Below are 16,471 nucleotides of genomic sequence, written 5' to 3' on the forward strand. Positions count from 1 at the left end.
GAAAATGTACAGTGTCACGTTGATCTATCTGATCTTCCGCAAGGGCTAGAAAAACAGGTCAGAAGGTCACCCACGCTTAAGGACGTTAAACCTTTCCCAGAAGCTGCTCTGAGCCAAAGTCCAGGACAAGCAAACAGATCAGTGAGGCCTCTGGACCCCCTCGTCTCATCAGGGTCAGGGCAACCAGCTCGCCCCACCCCTGGACAGGGTGGGCTGACCAGCAGCTGTGTCTGCCCAGTGTGCTGAGGCTTGTGGGCGACAGGGAGAATTTGGGCATAAAAATGAAGAAGCTGCATGCACGAGAGGCGTCTCTAAGAACTCTCTTAGATCCTCAGCCCTGCTGCTTCTGTCTTCCTTGCAAGGCAAAGGGAATGTCTGTCCTTGCAGAGAGGGCTTGGGAGTGAGAGGCCCGGGTGTGAGCCCTGGTTCTGTCGCTTGCTGTGGGACCAGTGTCCCAGGAACGTCACAAGACTGGAAATTGGACAATAAAGGGCCGAGAGCAAGGTGTGGGTCATAATGAGCCCTCGAGTGTGAACACTTGGCATCCTTACCCCCCCTCCCTCCTGCCGGGCATCCTCGTCCGGATGGCAGCACAGCGAAGCTGATTTATGTCCCATTTTCCAAATCTGAGTGACACAATCCAGAATGATGAAGCAACCAGCTGGAAGCATGGGTCGGCAGTAAGCCTCCCTCCTGCAACAGACCCACTCTGACAGAACCACTGTCAGGGCTGGTGTCGTTAGAACCACAGGTGTGGCTAAGTGTCACAGCACTGTCCAAGCCACCATATCCAGCCCTCTGGCCTAACCGTGACTGAAAAGTGGATGGATGCTTAAAGGATTTCTAGGCATGATGACACATGCTGTGATCCCCGCACTCTGGAAGGCTGAGGCAGGAGGATTGCAAGGCTGAGTCCAGCGTGGGAAACTTAGTGGCTTAGCAAAACCCTGTCCTAAAAGGGGGCGGGCACAGGGGGAAAAGCTCAGTGTGAAGGCCTTGGGTTCAATCCCCACTACTAAGAAATTTTTTTAAAGTATTGCTTAATGTAGTTTAAAATCCATTTTAACTGTGACTTCTTGCCAAATGTCCCTGTATCACCAGACACAGGATGAGATGTGCTGTGAAGGGGCCTCACAGTTCACGTCACTGAGTGCAGTTCTATAGACCAGGCCGTGGTCTGCTTGGGAGTTCACACAGCCCAGAGCTGGGGACCCCCCCACCCCCGCCAAGGAGCGGGCTTCTGCTGCTGGTTTTTGATCCGCCCATCACTGTATTTGCCTTCACTGTGTCTAATGTTTAATCGGTGTTTATCCAGCACTGTATTGATTGATGGTCTGAGCAAAGTGACAGGGCAGCAGGGGCCTGGAGACCATGGATGGTGCCATGGGGCTTCGGACACTGCTGTGTGTGTATCTGGTGTCCCTCCTCACCCTGCAGGCTATGCCTGCTTTGGGGTCAGCCCCACGCAGGGCCAAGGGCAGTGAGGTATGTGGCGAAGCCTTTGGGGCAGAGACAGGCAGATCCTCCTGGAGGGGCCCCTGGAGGGACACAAGACTCGCCCTTCAGGATCGGGACCCTCTCCACCCACTCTCAAGCACCTCTGACTGGACAGGTCACCCCCTATAGCAGGAGGCGAGGCTGAGGAGCAGAGGACATGCTGTACCCCCATCCTTGCGCTGGAGGGGACAGGCGGTGGTCTCCGAGCATTCCCACTCAGCCCTGGCCCTGGTTTTGTTTTGCAGAAGCGACAGACCGTGGACACAGTGAGTGAGACTCTGGGCAAAGGGGTCTGTGACGGGGCCTTTATCACAGGTTTGCTTTCCCTACCCTCCTCCGCCGGTGCTACAGGCAGAGGGAGCTCCTGTCTCTTGGCAACGGGGGACTGCTCCCACCTCACCTCATGCCCTCTGGGCAGACGCAAGGGGTTCCCTCTGTGAGATCCTGCCTCTTCTTCTGGCACCTGGCCCCCTCCCTCAGAGGTGGGCCCAGCGTGACACAGAGGCTCCTGGGGCTCACAGGCCCTGTCCCAGGCCCCAGCTCCCTGCCATCTCCTTTCAGGCAGTCAACGGCGTATTCATCCAGAGTCTGAAAGTCAACTGCAAAGTTACATCCCGCTTCGCTCACTACGTCATCACCAGCCAAGTGGTCAACACAGCTGACAGTGCCAGGGAGGCGGCCTTCGAGGTGGAGATCCCCAAGACAGCCTTCATCAGCGACTTTGCCATGTGCGTGTCCAGCCTGGCTTCCACACCTTACCCAGGCGTGTCCGTCCCTCTGTCCCAGCCTAAGACCAGAGTGCCCTGACAGTACAGACCATCTCCTCACTTCCAAAGGAGGCACGGCCAGCCTAGCACTGAGGGAAAGAAGAAGCCCTTTGGGTCTGTTCTTGACTCCTACCTTAGAGGCTAACGGGGGCCTCTGATGGGCTGTGTTCAGCCTCAGGCCCGAGGAGCAAAAAGGCCAGGCTCTGCGCTGACCTCCATGGCCGTGGCTGCCCACAGCAGTGCTCGCGGTGCCCCGAGCAGGGAACAGTGGGCGCTGTCCTCCACAGCCTCGCACGGACAGGGCCTTCTCAGGGTCTAGGCCCAGCGCACCTCCAGTGTGAAGCATCTGTGCGGTCAAGGTGCAGTAGCACCTCTGAGGACCTTCTTTCCTCCCCACAGCACAGCGAACAAGAACACATACATCGGGGACATAAAGGACAAAGTGACTGCATGGAAGCAATACCGGAAAGCCGCCATCTCCGGGGACAATGCTGGCCTTGTCAGGTGAGTCCCAGGCCCTGCTGGCCTGGCCTCCTCCAGTCAAACAGAGCTGAAGGCTACAAGCTGGCTTCGGCTGGAGAGCAGCCCCAGAGGACAGAGGTATGGGCAAACTCCCCAGACCCAGATGGCGGCACGGGTGCACTGGGCAAGGCTGGTACACAGGCCCAGACCTCTTGGGGAGAAGTAGGGCCCCCACCCTGAGCCTTGACCTTGATCAGCCTTCCAAGACAAGGGTGAGGGTCTGGGGTACCGGGGGAAACAGCACTAGAGCAAGAGAGATTGATTCTGAGGGCCATGCTCTGGGTGAGAAGGATCCACATATCATGAGCCGTGCGTCTGCCTTTTCTTGCCTCTGGTGGTACATCTAGGGCCTCCGGGAGAAACATGGAGCAGTTCACCATCCATATCACCATCGGTCCCCGGAGTAAGGCCACGTTCCAGCTGACCTACGAGGAGGTGCTAAAACGAAAACTTACCCAGTACGACATCACCATCAAAGTGAAGCCCAAGCAGCTGGTGCATCACTTTGAGGTAAATCACAGGTCTGTGGCCCGCTCCTGTCTTCTTACACTCACCAAGGCTCCTAGCACTGGTTCAGCGCCTACTGCCACCTCGGACAGCAGAACACCAGGCAGGGGACTGGCTCCTCAGGGCTGCTTCCAGTGGGCGTTTTTTGGCCAGAGAGCTCCTTGAATCTTCCAACACACTCCTCATTTGCAGACCTCAGTTTGCTCATGTGTTAGATGGGGGATTGCTGCATTTCCCAGGACTGGTGCAAGACATGCTGAACATGCAGGTAATGCGTAAGTCAGAAAGTCCTGGGCAGCCTGAGGGGCTGTGATCATCGATGGCGTCGAGGTGGTGGCTGAGCTGAGGGGTTCGGGCAAGCGCACCGTCAATGGTAAACAGTTTCTGAGCGCCTGCAATGTGCCAGGCTGTGTGCTGAGGGCTGGATGGGCACTAGACACAGTAGGTAATCAGGTCACATGCTGGCTCCTGGCTGAGCCTTGATGCTGGCCCAGATGGGGCACTGGAACAGAATGTGCTTCAATGGTATAGATCGACGTGGACATCTTTGAGCCCCAGGGGATCAGCAAGCTGGACGCGCAGGCCTCCTTCCTCACCAAGGAGCTGGCAGCTCAAACTATCAAGAAATCCTTCTCAGGGAAAAAGGTATGTGCGACGGCCGGGGACAGAGATGGGCCGTCAGGGACGTCCTCACCTGGCTCACCCCTTGTGGAATGTCCAGGCTTAGGCTAGGAGCCAGGTAGGGCTGCAGGCTGCCCTCAGGCTGAGTGAGACAGGTGCCAGCCGGTTGGCATCACAGTGAATCTCAGCATTCCTGACTCTCAAGCAGTTTAGCAAGGCCTGCGTCCTGAGGCTGGGAAGGCGCCAGTTCCAGTTCTGCCCTTCGTTGGTCCACTGTACATTCCTGGCTTGCTTGAGACTCAGTTTCCTCTTTGTCTCCCTCAGCCCTTGGGACAGCATGCAGGGAGATGAATGGCACATAAGCCAAGCTTGGATGGTTTGTGCTGGGGACTCCGGGCTTCAGTTTTCTTGGGAACACAGTTAGGTTTGGAAAGCCCTAGCCTTGGTCTACCCAAGGATTTGCCCCTTGGCACCCACCCATTTGCAGGCGTCCTAAAAGCACCCTACATCTCCCCACCCAGCTCTTGGAGAAGTATGGCATGTAGGTGGGTGGCCCAGGGAGTTCTCTGCTTCCTAACCTGCCTTCAACCTGAGCCAAGTGCAAATCCTTTCGTTCTTACATACCTTGTAGAGTGACTCCATAGCAATTCATTGGAAAGAAATGTCTGGCGCAGTCAGGCAGAATTCCTTTTAAACAAAGTAGGACCCCTCTGTGTGTTAGCAAACACACTCGCTTTCCACGGGGGACATTTTTAATGGCATTTTTTTTCAAGTATTGGATTGTTTTGTAGCCTTGCTTTTTGACTTGACAGCTTGAATTGATTACAATCTCAGATTTATGTTACCATACTGCTATTATCTTGTTTCTGTTTGTATACCCCAAATGGTGGTGCTTATGGTAGAAAAACTCCAAAGTTTAGCAGTATAAAAGTGAAGGAATGGGCCTTATCTCCCTCCACATAAAGGCATGCGCTCTTAGCAGCTAGGTGAGTGGCCTGCCAGGCTAATTTGTGCCCCGCCCCCACACCCACCTTCTTACTTTGTCTTTGAAAACATCCTGCTTGTGGCCACACAAACCCCTCATCCTTCACACTCTCCCTGGCTCCAGGGTCACGTGCTCTTCCGCCCCACCGTGGGCCAGCAGCAGTCCTGCCCCACATGCTCTACCTCCTTGCTGAACGGGGACTTCAAGGTGACCTACGATGTCAACAGGGACAAGCTCTGTGACCTCCTGGTGAGCCCAAAGCTTCTGGCCCAAGCCCAGGGGGCAGGCCTGGGGTGCTAGTGAGCAGCCTCCTCACTCTCCTCTCTTTCAGGTGGCCAATAACTACTTCGCCCACTTCTTTGCCCCCCAAAACCTGACTAACATGAGAAAGAACCTGGTGTTTGTGATTGACATCAGTGGGTCCATGGAGGGCCAGAAAGTGAAGCAGGTAAGTTGCAGCTGTAAGCAGTTCAGCCGGCAGGAACTTCCTCTCACTCCACACCGGGTTGGCTGCCAGAGTCTGGCTTGGGACTCGTGCTCCTGGGGGAGGCAGCGCCATTTAACCAAAGCCCCAGCCGTGGGAGGCTCTGAAGTGAGCTGTTGCTTCCTGGAGATTCGAGCTTGGGAAGCACATTCACTTCTCAACAGCGAAACTGCGGGTGACAGTGGCACCCACCGTCTGCCCCAGGAGCAGTGAAGGGAAGAAGAAGCCTGGCTGCTACACATGCTGAAAATAGTTAGGGCGGTCTGCGGGAGGTGTCCTGCTGCAGGGCCCACTGCCCACAGGCTCTCAGGGCCCTGCCCTTGGTATGGCGAAACCGTGGCCGGACAGGCCAAGTTGAGGAAGCACCCCTTCCTACCCGAACTGCTGCCCATCTCTTGTCGCCATGCTGGATTCCTTTGCATTCTGCCCCTCCTGCACCCCCAGCGCCAGCAAGAGATGTTCCTCTCTTGGGGCCACCTGGCTGGCCTGTCCACTCCCTCCTGCTCTCTCTCCGTCTACTGTGGGTCTCTGAAATGGGCATCTGGAGTTGACAGAGGTCTCTATGCTGTGGTGACCCTGGTGCCGTGTCCCGCTACTGACAGTCCTGTCCCTGCAGACCAAGGAAGCACTCCTTAAGATCCTGGGGGACATCCAGCCCGAGGACTACTTTGACCTGGTCCTCTTCGGGACCCATGTGCAATCTTGGAGGGGCTCGCTGGTGCAAGCATCCGAGGCCAATCTGCAAGCGGCTCGAGACTTCGTGGGGCGCTTCTCTTTGCATGGAGGTAAGGGCAGGGTCTCAGGCCACCACTGGATCACCTCTGTTTCCTTGGAATAGGGGTGTAGCCTGATCTCGTTTGTCTCCTTTACAGCCACAAACCTAAATGGAGGTTTGCTCCAGGGAATTGAGATCTTGAACAAAGCTAAGGAAAGCCTCCCAGAACTCAGCAACCATGCCTCCATCCTCATCATGCTGACAGACGGCGAGCCAACCGAGGGTAAGCACCTGGAGGCGCCTCGGGAGGTGGTGATCTCCTTGTCCCCAGAGGTGTTTACACTGACACTGGAAACCTAACCATTGGAGATGCTGTTGGGGGACAGAAAAGCTTAGGGCTGGCGGGGCGTGGTGGCGCACACCTGTAATTCCAGCACTTGGGAGGCTGAGGCAGGAGGATCGTTGTGAGTTTGAGACCAGCCAGGGCTACAAAGTGAGCTCTAGGCCAGCCTGAACTGCATAGTGAGAACCTGTCTCAAAAAGACAAAAAAAAAAAAAAAAGCTTAGGGCTAAGTCAAACACTGGTCTAAAAACACAGTGGAGACCACGAACTCTGTGGAATCTTTACAGTTTACCTCTTCCCGTGAGTTGGGAAATGGGGACTTTCCCGCTAACAAAGGCCTGGAGGATGGGCAGGATTCCTGGGTTAAGTGTACGAACTCAGCACCTCCTTGTGCCAAGCCCAGGACAAGGGACTGAGAAGAGATAGAGAACAAGACCTGTCTCTTCCCTGAAGGAGCCCAGGATCTTCAGGGGGAAGCAGACCCAAGCCTTTGAAAGCACAGGGTACCACAGGCCTGGGGAACCACAGACAGGGGGATACCTGGCCCAGGAGGGGTCTGGAAAGGTTCTTGGAGGAAGTGAGTCCTAAACTCAGTCTAGAGAAAGAGGCAGGAAGGGACCCTTGGCAGAGGGAGCAGCTTGAGTGAGTAGGAAAGCATACGCACTGCCCAGAAACAGTGGGCCATGCCCCACAGGGAGAGGCGAGGGTGGAGAGGTTGGTGGGGCCTTGCAAGCCATGGCAAGGAGCCATGGGGGGGGAGGTTAGAGTGGGGCAGACCTACTCCCTGTGGACCCACGGGTGAGCAGGGCCTGGGAGCAGCTCTACTACCGGTTGCTGCAGTTAACCAGGCGAGCTGGGGGAGGAGCCTCCTCCGTGCCCAGGGGATGGAGGTGGTCTGCGCTGGCTTCCTGTCACTGTCTGGATGTGTGGCTGCAGGGGTGACGGACCGTGCCCTAATCCAAAAGAACATCCGCAACGCCATCCAGGGCAGGTTCCCGCTCTACAACCTGGGCTTTGGCCACGACCTGGACTTTAACTTCCTGGAGGTCATGTCCATGGAGAACAATGGATGGGCCCAGAGAATCTATGAGGACCACGATGCCGCCCAGCAGCTACAGGTCTCGCCTACACCCCTCATCTATCATCCACAGCATGCCCGTTGGAAACCCATCAGTCTAGAGCAGAAGATAAAGCTCTGATACAGAATACAAATCAGCTGTGTGACCTCGAACCAGTTACTTAACCTCTCTGAGGCTCAGATTCCTCCTCTCAAGTGGGGATCCTGACACCCCCTTCTGTGAACAGACTGTTCGTCAGGTACCCAGGGAGCTTGGCTCTGAGACCACACCCCCTATCCTTTCAGGGTTTCTATAAGCAGGTAGCCAATCCCTTGCTGGTGGACGTGGATCTGCAGTACCCTCAGGATGCTGTCTCGGCCCTGACCCAGCACCGACATAAACAGTACTACGACGGCTCGGAGATCATGGTGGCTGGGCGCATTGCGGACCACAAACTGGGGAGCTTCAAGGCTGATGTGAAGGCCCAAGGGGTAAATGGTGGCCCACGGAGGGCAGAGAGGCCAGACAGCTTCCAGAGCCTCCAAGCCGACAGTGTTCTCCAGGGGCCTTGCTTTCCGCAGAGTAGTGTCTCACCCCCACCCTGCCACCATCACCAAAGGCCTGGGGACTGGACAGGCTGCAGTGGGGCAAACATCCCTCAGTCACTTGTAGCTCCATGACCCCAGACGGGCCACCTCTTACTTGTCACATCATTCTTCGGGGGTGCAAGACAGCGGGAGTCCAATACGCTCCCCCCGCCCACTTTACAACCATCTCCCAGACACCTGCCGCGTACCAGGCTTTGCAGCGCAGCGCAGCGCGTGTGTGTATGTGCACAAGGGTGGGCGGAGAGGTCCCAGCTGCGGAGCCCTGGCCCTGCCCTCCATGGCATAGACTTGAGCCACTGTGTAGTTCAGGGTTCCACACTCAGGCTTTGAGTGCAGAGAGCTGAGCTGGACCCTAGCTCTGCCCTTACCAGGGTGGTGAGGCCACACACCCTATGCTTTCAGGATTTAGCAAGTGAATTCAGCAAGTGAGTTCAGGTCTCTCTAGGCCTCAGCTGCTTTTCTGTACTGCACAGGTAACACGGCATTAGGCTGTTTCATGGGAAAGTGGAATAATCCATACAGTAGACTTATGCAGTGCCTAGTACAAGGGACACTCTTGGGAAGGGGCTCCACTGTTGTAGCTGGGGAGAGAGGGCATATTCGTGTGCTGAGGCAAGTGGGCAGCCTGCCCGGAGCTCAAGGGGCATTTGGAGAAGCAGATCACAGCAGAAACAGCTGGGTGCTTGTTTGTCTGTCCCAGACAGGGTAACTCCATGAGGGTAGGGCCTGGTCCTCCCACCCCACCAGATTCCAGGGCCTAGGCTGAGCCTGGCTTGCAGGGCCTGCTTGGCCAGCATCCGTAGAATCAATGAATAAATGAACAAGCAAATGGGCATGAGGAGGACAGGCTCAGGAAAGGAGGTGATGCCTAGATCAAAGTTGCAGAGACCAGAAGCTAGTGGGACTCCTCAGCACCTGGACACCAGCTAAGGCTTGTGTTTACCGTGGCACCTGCCTCTCTCACCACCTCAACTCTCAGGAGGGCCGGGAATTCAAGACAACCTGCCTGGTGGATGAGGAAGAAATGAAGAAACTGCTCCAAGAGCGTGGCCACATGCTGGAGAACCATGTGGAGCGCCTGTGGGCCTATCTCACCATCCGGGAGCTTCTGGCCAAACGGTAGGGGCCCTGCAGTTGCCAAGGGTGGGCATAGCCCACCCCAGAATCCCCGCAGCCCTTGAGGTGAACAGAGAAGGGGTGGTTCTGGCCCTTCGGGGTTAGGAGTGGTTCAGACTTACTTTCTTCCTTCTACTCTGGCTGTCAGGTAACATCAACCAGTTGGTCAACAGTGTGGGTGGGGTGCTCTGGGACAGTTCTGTTTGCCCCGCTGAGCCATTTTGGAAGAGACAGCCATTTATGGAGCAGCTGGTGTGTCCAAACACCCTCATTTAGGCCCCACAGTCAGTGGAGAAATTCCCTCTAATCCCCCTGTAACAGATGAACAGAGGCTCGGAGAGACCGGAGCACTGGCCCTAGGTCTCACTGCTGTTAAATTTCCAGTGTATCTCCGCAGCATATCCTTCAGCCCTATCAAGTGTCCAGGTTTTCTCTGTGGGATGTCTTGAAACCCTGAGATCCTGAAGGCCACCGCCACTGAATAGGGCACCACAGGTGCTTAATGCACATTTGTGAAATGAACGAACAAGTGAACAAGCAGGTGCAGGAAGAGGGAACCCAAGTCCGTCGCCGCCTGAGCCACGTGTGTCCTGCATGCAGGATGAAGACCGAGGGGGAGGAGAAGGCCAGCTTGTCAGCCCAGGTCCTGAAGATGTCACTGGACTATCAGTTTGTGACACCACTGACCTCCATGACCATCAGGGGCATGGCGGATGAGGATGGGCTGGAGCCCACCATTGACAAATCTCCAGACGGTATGGGCACTAAGGGTCTAATCTCCAGAGGGTATGGGCACTAAGGGAGGGGGAGGCTGTGGGCCAAAACCCTTCTGGGCTTTAATTCTCTTCTTTTTTCCTCCTTTCCAGATTCCCCACCCTTGGGTGAGTTTCCAGTCACCTTTAGTGCGGGACTTCTGGCTGCCGGCAGGTGGTACATGAGCCAATCTTGGGCATACAGCTCCCCGGTCCCATTCCCTCTGTTTTTTGCCTACCCCGAGACACCCTTGCCCACCTCACCCCAAACTTGGCACCGCACCCTCCGTGTTTCGTGAGCTTTGCACAGCCTGATCACCCTGCCAGTTTCTGGGGCCCCACCACAAGAGCATGCATCTGCGAGGCACCGGGCTGGGGCCAGATCCACCTTGGGGCATAGGACAAGGTGCACTGTGGACTGAATGGTGATACTGTGTTCTTTGTCCTTGTCTCCTGCAGAGATGGTAGGACCCAGAAGGAGTAAGTGGCAGCCATCTTGGCAACTTGCATCTCTACCCCTCTCAGTCCTGCGGCTGAGCCCTCATCCTTGACCAAAGCCCTCAGCTCACCAGCTTTCTGCACTGCCCCGCTGGGGATCCTCAGAACAGTCCCCTGATGAGGGCCCGGCTTCCCCACCCGGGTTTCCTTGGGAGGAGATGGGGAGCCAGACCACTGTACACAGTCAAACTTCCATTCCCACATCCTGAGAAGCATTTGTGGGCCCGGAGTGTCCGCCTCTGCTCCCGTGGCCTCAGGCCAGCCTGGCAGGATGGCAGAAGTATCAGCAAAGGGATTGGAAGCCCCTGAGGGCCGAGCCCCCTTGTCCCCAACATCATCTGCTCTGCCCACAGCATTCGTACTCTCCGCCTCACAGCCATCGCCAACCCAGCCCAGCTCTAGTTTCCATCGGTTGCCAGACCAAGTGACGGGTGGTAAGTGCTGGGAGGGTCTGACAGATGCCCCGTCTGCCTCGCCCGCTCTCTCCCCGCGACCTGCCTAGTTGCATGCCTTCCCCAGCCAGCTCCATCTGCTGATGCCCAATCTAATGGCGTCCATGCTTGGCTCCCAGTGGACACGGACCCCCACTTCATCATCCACGTGCCCCAGAAAGAGGACACCCTGTGCTTCAACATCAACGAGGAGCCTGGTGTGATCCTCAGCCTGGTACAGGACCCCGACACAGGTAGGGTGGAGGGCAGACCCGCTCCACATTCGGGCATGGACAGACTGTGGCCCCGGCCTGCACTGTCACTGCCCTGTGCAACATCAGTCTGGCTGGGCCCTGCCTACCTCCTTCTTGCCCCCGCGTCCTGGTCGGACCCTACACAGGGCTGGCCTCACGGGTGTGGGCGTATAAGTACACAAAACCTGCACTTAGAAGGGCCGCAAACTTGCTTAATGCTTTGCTCTTGCTGTCTTGGAGTTCTTAGCTCTTCTTGAACAAGGGGCTCCTCCTTTTTTATCTCGTAGTAGACCTTGCAAGTTATGCAGGGGCCCTGGCCTGGCTTCCCCATAGCATGGCTGCGCGGAGCCTCCAAGAGTACCCCACAGCAGTGCGGAGGAGGTGGCGAGCTCCACCTCTTGGCTCTTTCTCCTTCTTTGCTCCCTCCCAGTTCAACCTCAAGTGTTTGCTGAGAACTTGCTAGGGGCTGGGAAAGCGGTGGGAACCAAGGCAGTCCCTGCTGAAAGCAAACAGATGACCCCGTTCATAGACAGTCATTTCAGGGTGTGAGAGATGCTGTGCTGGGTGTCCAGCTAGGGGAGGCCTCTTTAAAGTGTCCCCACAGACGTCTTTCCAGCACAACTGTGAGCCTCCTCCTGTGTGAGGACAGAGACGGGGAGGCAGGGCCTTCGTCAGAGCCCAGGACAGAGGCCGAGGCCTGGGACATCTGCGGTGGTGAGGAGTGGGAAGGAAAAGGAGTTGGTTCTAGGAGCAGGACAAGGTCTGACAGCTCTATGGCATGGAAGGAAGTAGAGCATGAGCAAGGATCACGGGCCCCTCCCTGACCAGGGCCCATCACACCGCCCCGCCCCCGCAGGTTTCTCGGTGAATGGGCAGCTCATTGGCAGCAAGGCCAGGAGCCCTGGGCAGCATGAGGGCACATACTTTGGGCGACTGGGGATCACAGACCCTGCAACAGGCTTTCAACTGGAAGTGACTCCCCAGAACATCACACTGAGCCCTGGCTCGGATGGGCCCGTGTTCTCCTGGAAAGACCAGGCTGTGCTGCGGCAGGATGGGTAACCAGGTTGGGCTGGGTGGGTGGGGGCTCGTGGTGAAGACCCAAAGCTGTCTGTGCTTGCTCTGCTGCCTGAACCTGCAGAGCTCTTATCCCTAGCATCCATAGTGGGGCCTGCAGGCCCCGTGCAGACAGGTCAGAGTCTAGGGACCACTTTCCTTGGTTCCTGGGCACATGCTCTTGGCCTAGATGCCTGAGAGCCCTGAATTCCACCCCCAACACCACCCCCAACGCCAGCTCGTCTTCCCAGATCCAGCACGTACGGCTTCCACGAAGCCCTCCACTCTCTTGCTCTGCTGACCCCCAGAGTTCTTGAGGCTTCTCTTTTAGCACCCATCGCATCTGCCTTGCCTCATGATTGGTCCTTCCCTTGGTCATTCATCTATTTGCCAAACTCTGTCAAGCACCACAGCCTGATTCTGGGCAGCAGAGCTGAGTCTCGTGTGGAAGATATAAGTGACGAGTGGGAATCAGAGGTCACAGACTCTGATAATAGACTGGCTAGAATCCAAGCCTTGGCTCCATTGCTTAGCAGCTGTGTGACAATGGGCAAGAAATTTAGTGTCTCTGACTGACTCTCTGGTCGTAAGAGCTGGGTCTCAGAGGAGGGGCACAACTGCATGGAGCTGCTCCTGTTCTCATGGTCACCCGGCTCTGCAGGACGGTGGTGGCCATCAACAGGAAGAGGAACCTGGTGGTGTCTGTGGATGACAAGGCCACCTTTGAGGTTGTCCTACACCGAGTGTGGAGGGGGAGTGCAGTCCACCAGGCCTTCCTGGGCTTCTATGTGCTGGATAGTCGCTGGATGTCACCCCGGACACACGGGCTGTTAGGTATGGCCGGCCGGGTGCGCTCATGGGTCCTGGGGCACCAAGACAGGCCAGTCTGCAGTGGGGCTGCCAAGGCTCAGAATTCTAAGAAGGCTTGTCCTGGTGAGAATCTTGTCCCTTCAAAGTGCTGTGATCAAACACAAACAAAAACTGGTACGGGCAGAGGTCCAATTAGCAGACAGACAGGTCCAGAGGGCCCCCAGGGACCCTGTGAGTGGGAAGGGTCATCAGCTATAACGCTCCTGGACGGCCTTTCGGACGGTTCTGTTCTCTACTGGACACCAAAACCTCCAACCTCTCTTCCCAGCCAGATCCCTTCAGACTTGGTTAAAAAACAGTACCACCTGGAAATACATGTGTCTCTACAGCAAGTGAATGAAGGTGGCTTTTGATGCCAATTTTTATCAGAAACACTCAAGCCCTTGAAAAAACACATTCAAGAAACTGGCTCAGGGCCGGGGATTTAGCTCAGAGGCGCAAGCACCTGCTGGGCAAGCATGAGGTTGTGAGTTCACTTCCTGGTACCAAAAAAAAACCAAAAAAAAAAAAAAAAAAACTTCCTGGTACCAAAAAAAAAAAAAAAAAATAGAAGCCGGCTCAGCCCCCAGTGAACACCTGCTGAATGCAAGGCAGGAGCAAGCACCCAACAGTAAATTCTGCCATTTACGTGCCTTTCCAGGACAATTTTTACACCCCTTTGATTTTGAAGTATCAGACCTCCGCCCAGGCTCTGATCCCACGAAAACAGATGCCACACTGGTGGTGAAGAACCACCAGCTGACAGTCACCAGGTGGGTGGGCTGCTCTCCAACGTTTCTGTCCACGGTGCTTTCTGTTCCCTCTTGTTGGTTCAGACCTTCCTCCAGGGGTCACGTGGGTGGGGCATGCTTCCTGGGGAGGGGCAGCCTTGCCATGTTTGAGGAGTAACCTCAGCTGACTTGTCTGTCCTCAGAGGCTTGCAAAAAGACTACAGCAAGGACCCGCGACGTGGGGCAGAGGTGTCTTGCTGGTTTGTCCACAACAATGGAGCTGGACTGATCGATGGCATTCACACTGACTACATTGTCCCTGACATCTTCTGAACCCTCCGGCTGGCACACTAGACTTCCCTTAGGACTGTGGCAGAGGAGGAGGGTACCTACCTGACCAAGCTGGTTCCTTATGTGAAAGAACCCTATGACTTCCATTAAAGACAGGCTATGCCCAGAACTGGCTGGTTTTTGGGAAGGAGGATGGCAAGGAAGCAACTCAAGATGCTGCCCCATGGGAGGGCTCAGGGATCACAGCTACCCAAAGTTGGGAGAAGCAGGTCGCAGGCTGGGAGGGCAGCCCGAGCCAACTCCACCCTCACACCCTGCATTGCTGATCGCTGCAGCTACCCAGCCCCAGGCCCTCGGGTCCCCTGCGTGCCCCTTGAACAGCGCTCCCTACTCAGGCCGGGGCCCACTGTTACTCTGGCGGCATGGACATTGACCCAGAGCTTCCTGTAGCCAGGCTCTCACCCAGTATTTTACAAGCATTCTGTAAATATATACTCCCGATAGGTCTAGGGGATGCTTTTATTATACTCATCTACACTGCAATTAGGTAATCTGTCCTAAGTCACTGTTCTCAGTGGCAGAGCCAGGGTTTGAACCCCTGTTGCTGACATCAAGCATCTGTCATATGTGAATATTCCAGTCACCAGATGCCAAAACCTATTGGGATTCAGCTCTGGATAACTGAAAATGAGCATATGAAAGAACTATCTCCAGACTCAGTGTCCTGCAGAAGTCCTCAAGGAGCAGGAGGCTGCACCACTGGGGTCAGGGCCTCCAGTTCAGCCCGATTTTCCTGCCAGGGTGGCCACCTCTGGTGACCAAGCTGGTGCCTTTTCAAAGGCAGAGACAGCCACTGCTAAAGCTGGAATTTCAGGGGCCCAGGAACCACTGCCCATGGTCTTCTCACACTAAAGTCTAGAATTACCCCACTAGGGTGGGTGCCTCCCCCTAGCTTGGCCTTGAGACCCCGTTACAATATGATATCACAGTGTGACACTTTGAGGAGTCGCTGACCCTCGGTGTGGAGGTGTGTGGGCCTCCACCTGCACCGTTCCTGAGGCTCTGCTTCCTTCTCTGGCGACTTCTGGCCAGCTCTCACTACAGATAAGGCCTGTGAGGGCTCAGACAGCACAGGACTGGCTCTGAGCGCCCGTATGGTGACCACAAATGCTGAGCTGAAAATGCTGCCCAGGTCTGGGAACACAGGACTCCTTCGCAGCAGGCTGCGAGGCCAGCGGAGGCTCAGAGGTCAGCTCGCCTTTCAAGGTGTGCTGGGCCGCAAGTTGGCTGCACTGGCCTAGGAAACACCCTGCCCGGCTGGGGTGTCATCTTCACTTTCCGTAAAATGGAATTGGGGTGGACGGAGATCTCCTAGGTCCTATATAATTCTAAATTCTGGACAACGACTCTGGTTCCCTCCAAGACCCTCACTATCTGTCTCTTGGGGGTCTCTCAAGCATCCTCAGAATCCTTATTGTGAGTTGTCCCTCTCATAAAACTCCACGTTTGGGGGAAGAGACAGTGGTGGGTGAAGACGCTGGGGAAAGTTCCGCAGGCAGCGGTGGGGCTCTGAAGAGAAGTCTTTGGCAGTGTGGGCAGGATGACGGTCCCCCTCAACCCCAAGCACCCTGGCGGCAGTGACCACGGGCTCTGAACATGACCACAAGAACGGAAGTCCCCAGATCCAGAGAACTGCAGCTCTGGGGGTCCTCTCCCCACCTCCGGACGTCAGCACCTGCTGGGTTTGGTCTCTGTCTGGCCAGAGCTTGGCACCCACTGCCGGTAGAGAGTGGCACCAGATTCAGGAGGTCTGAAAAGAGCAGGGGCTGCCTCGCTGGGCCTTAGGCATGGGTTACCCCCTCCGAGAGCTGTATCTGTCCCTCTGCCGTCATTTTGCTGACTTCATAACTGTCATTGCTCTGTGGCTACTGCCGCTTCCAACATTAGTCCTTTGTCATCCTCCGCCTCACACCTGCCCTCTGCCTTCTTCTCTTCCCAGCCCCTAGCTCTTCTGCACACCTCACTGTCAGGCCCAGCGCTTCAGCCAAGGCTGTGGGTCCATCTGTAAGTTAGCTGTCCTCGGCCCAGGTGTCCTTGTCTACACCGCCCAGCAGTGGGCCAGGTGGGAGGGTTACTGTGTGAGCTCTGTTCAGAGAAGCCGGGGGCATAGTAGGCACGTGGCCACCTCACCATGTGCTGGGAGTTAGGGGCTGACAGGGCCTAGGTGTATCTTAGGAGACCTCAGTTCTCATTACAAGGATCTCAGTCCTCACTCAGAAGCTCCTGTCCTGGATGCCAGAGCCTCAGCCTCACTGGAGACATTTAGGAGAAGGACTGAGGTCAGCCAAGACCTTGACCAGACCCTGGAGGGCCAGAGGGGAATGTG

At 56.0% G+C, this 16,471-nt stretch overlaps 1 protein-coding gene across 1 annotated transcript; it reads left to right on the top strand.

The window, feature by feature from the left end:
• Positions 1–1,371: 1,371 nt before the first annotated feature.
• Positions 1,372–14,251, top strand: Itih1 (inter-alpha-trypsin inhibitor heavy chain 1). Its single transcript, XM_005387351.2, has 22 exons — positions 1,372–1,485; positions 1,743–1,763; positions 2,059–2,225; positions 2,664–2,768; positions 3,134–3,296; positions 3,825–3,938; positions 5,023–5,148; positions 5,231–5,347; positions 6,000–6,168; positions 6,256–6,381; positions 7,378–7,559; positions 7,805–7,990; positions 9,087–9,226; positions 9,824–9,978; positions 10,090–10,104; positions 10,435–10,455; positions 10,827–10,907; positions 11,045–11,158; positions 12,015–12,216; positions 12,876–13,048; positions 13,725–13,836; positions 13,998–14,251. Exons 1-22 carry the CDS (start codon positions 1,372–1,374, stop codon positions 14,125–14,127), a joined length of 2,733 nt encoding a protein of 910 aa, XP_005387408.1. The 3' UTR covers positions 14,128–14,251.
• The last annotated feature ends 2,220 nt before the right edge of the window (positions 14,252–16,471 follow it).

Source organism: Chinchilla lanigera, unplaced genomic scaffold (genome assembly GCF_000276665.1).
Source record: "Chinchilla lanigera isolate Chin_1 unplaced genomic scaffold, ChiLan1.0 scaffold00029, whole genome shotgun sequence".
NCBI lineage: Eukaryota > Metazoa > Chordata > Mammalia > Rodentia > Chinchillidae > Chinchilla > Chinchilla lanigera.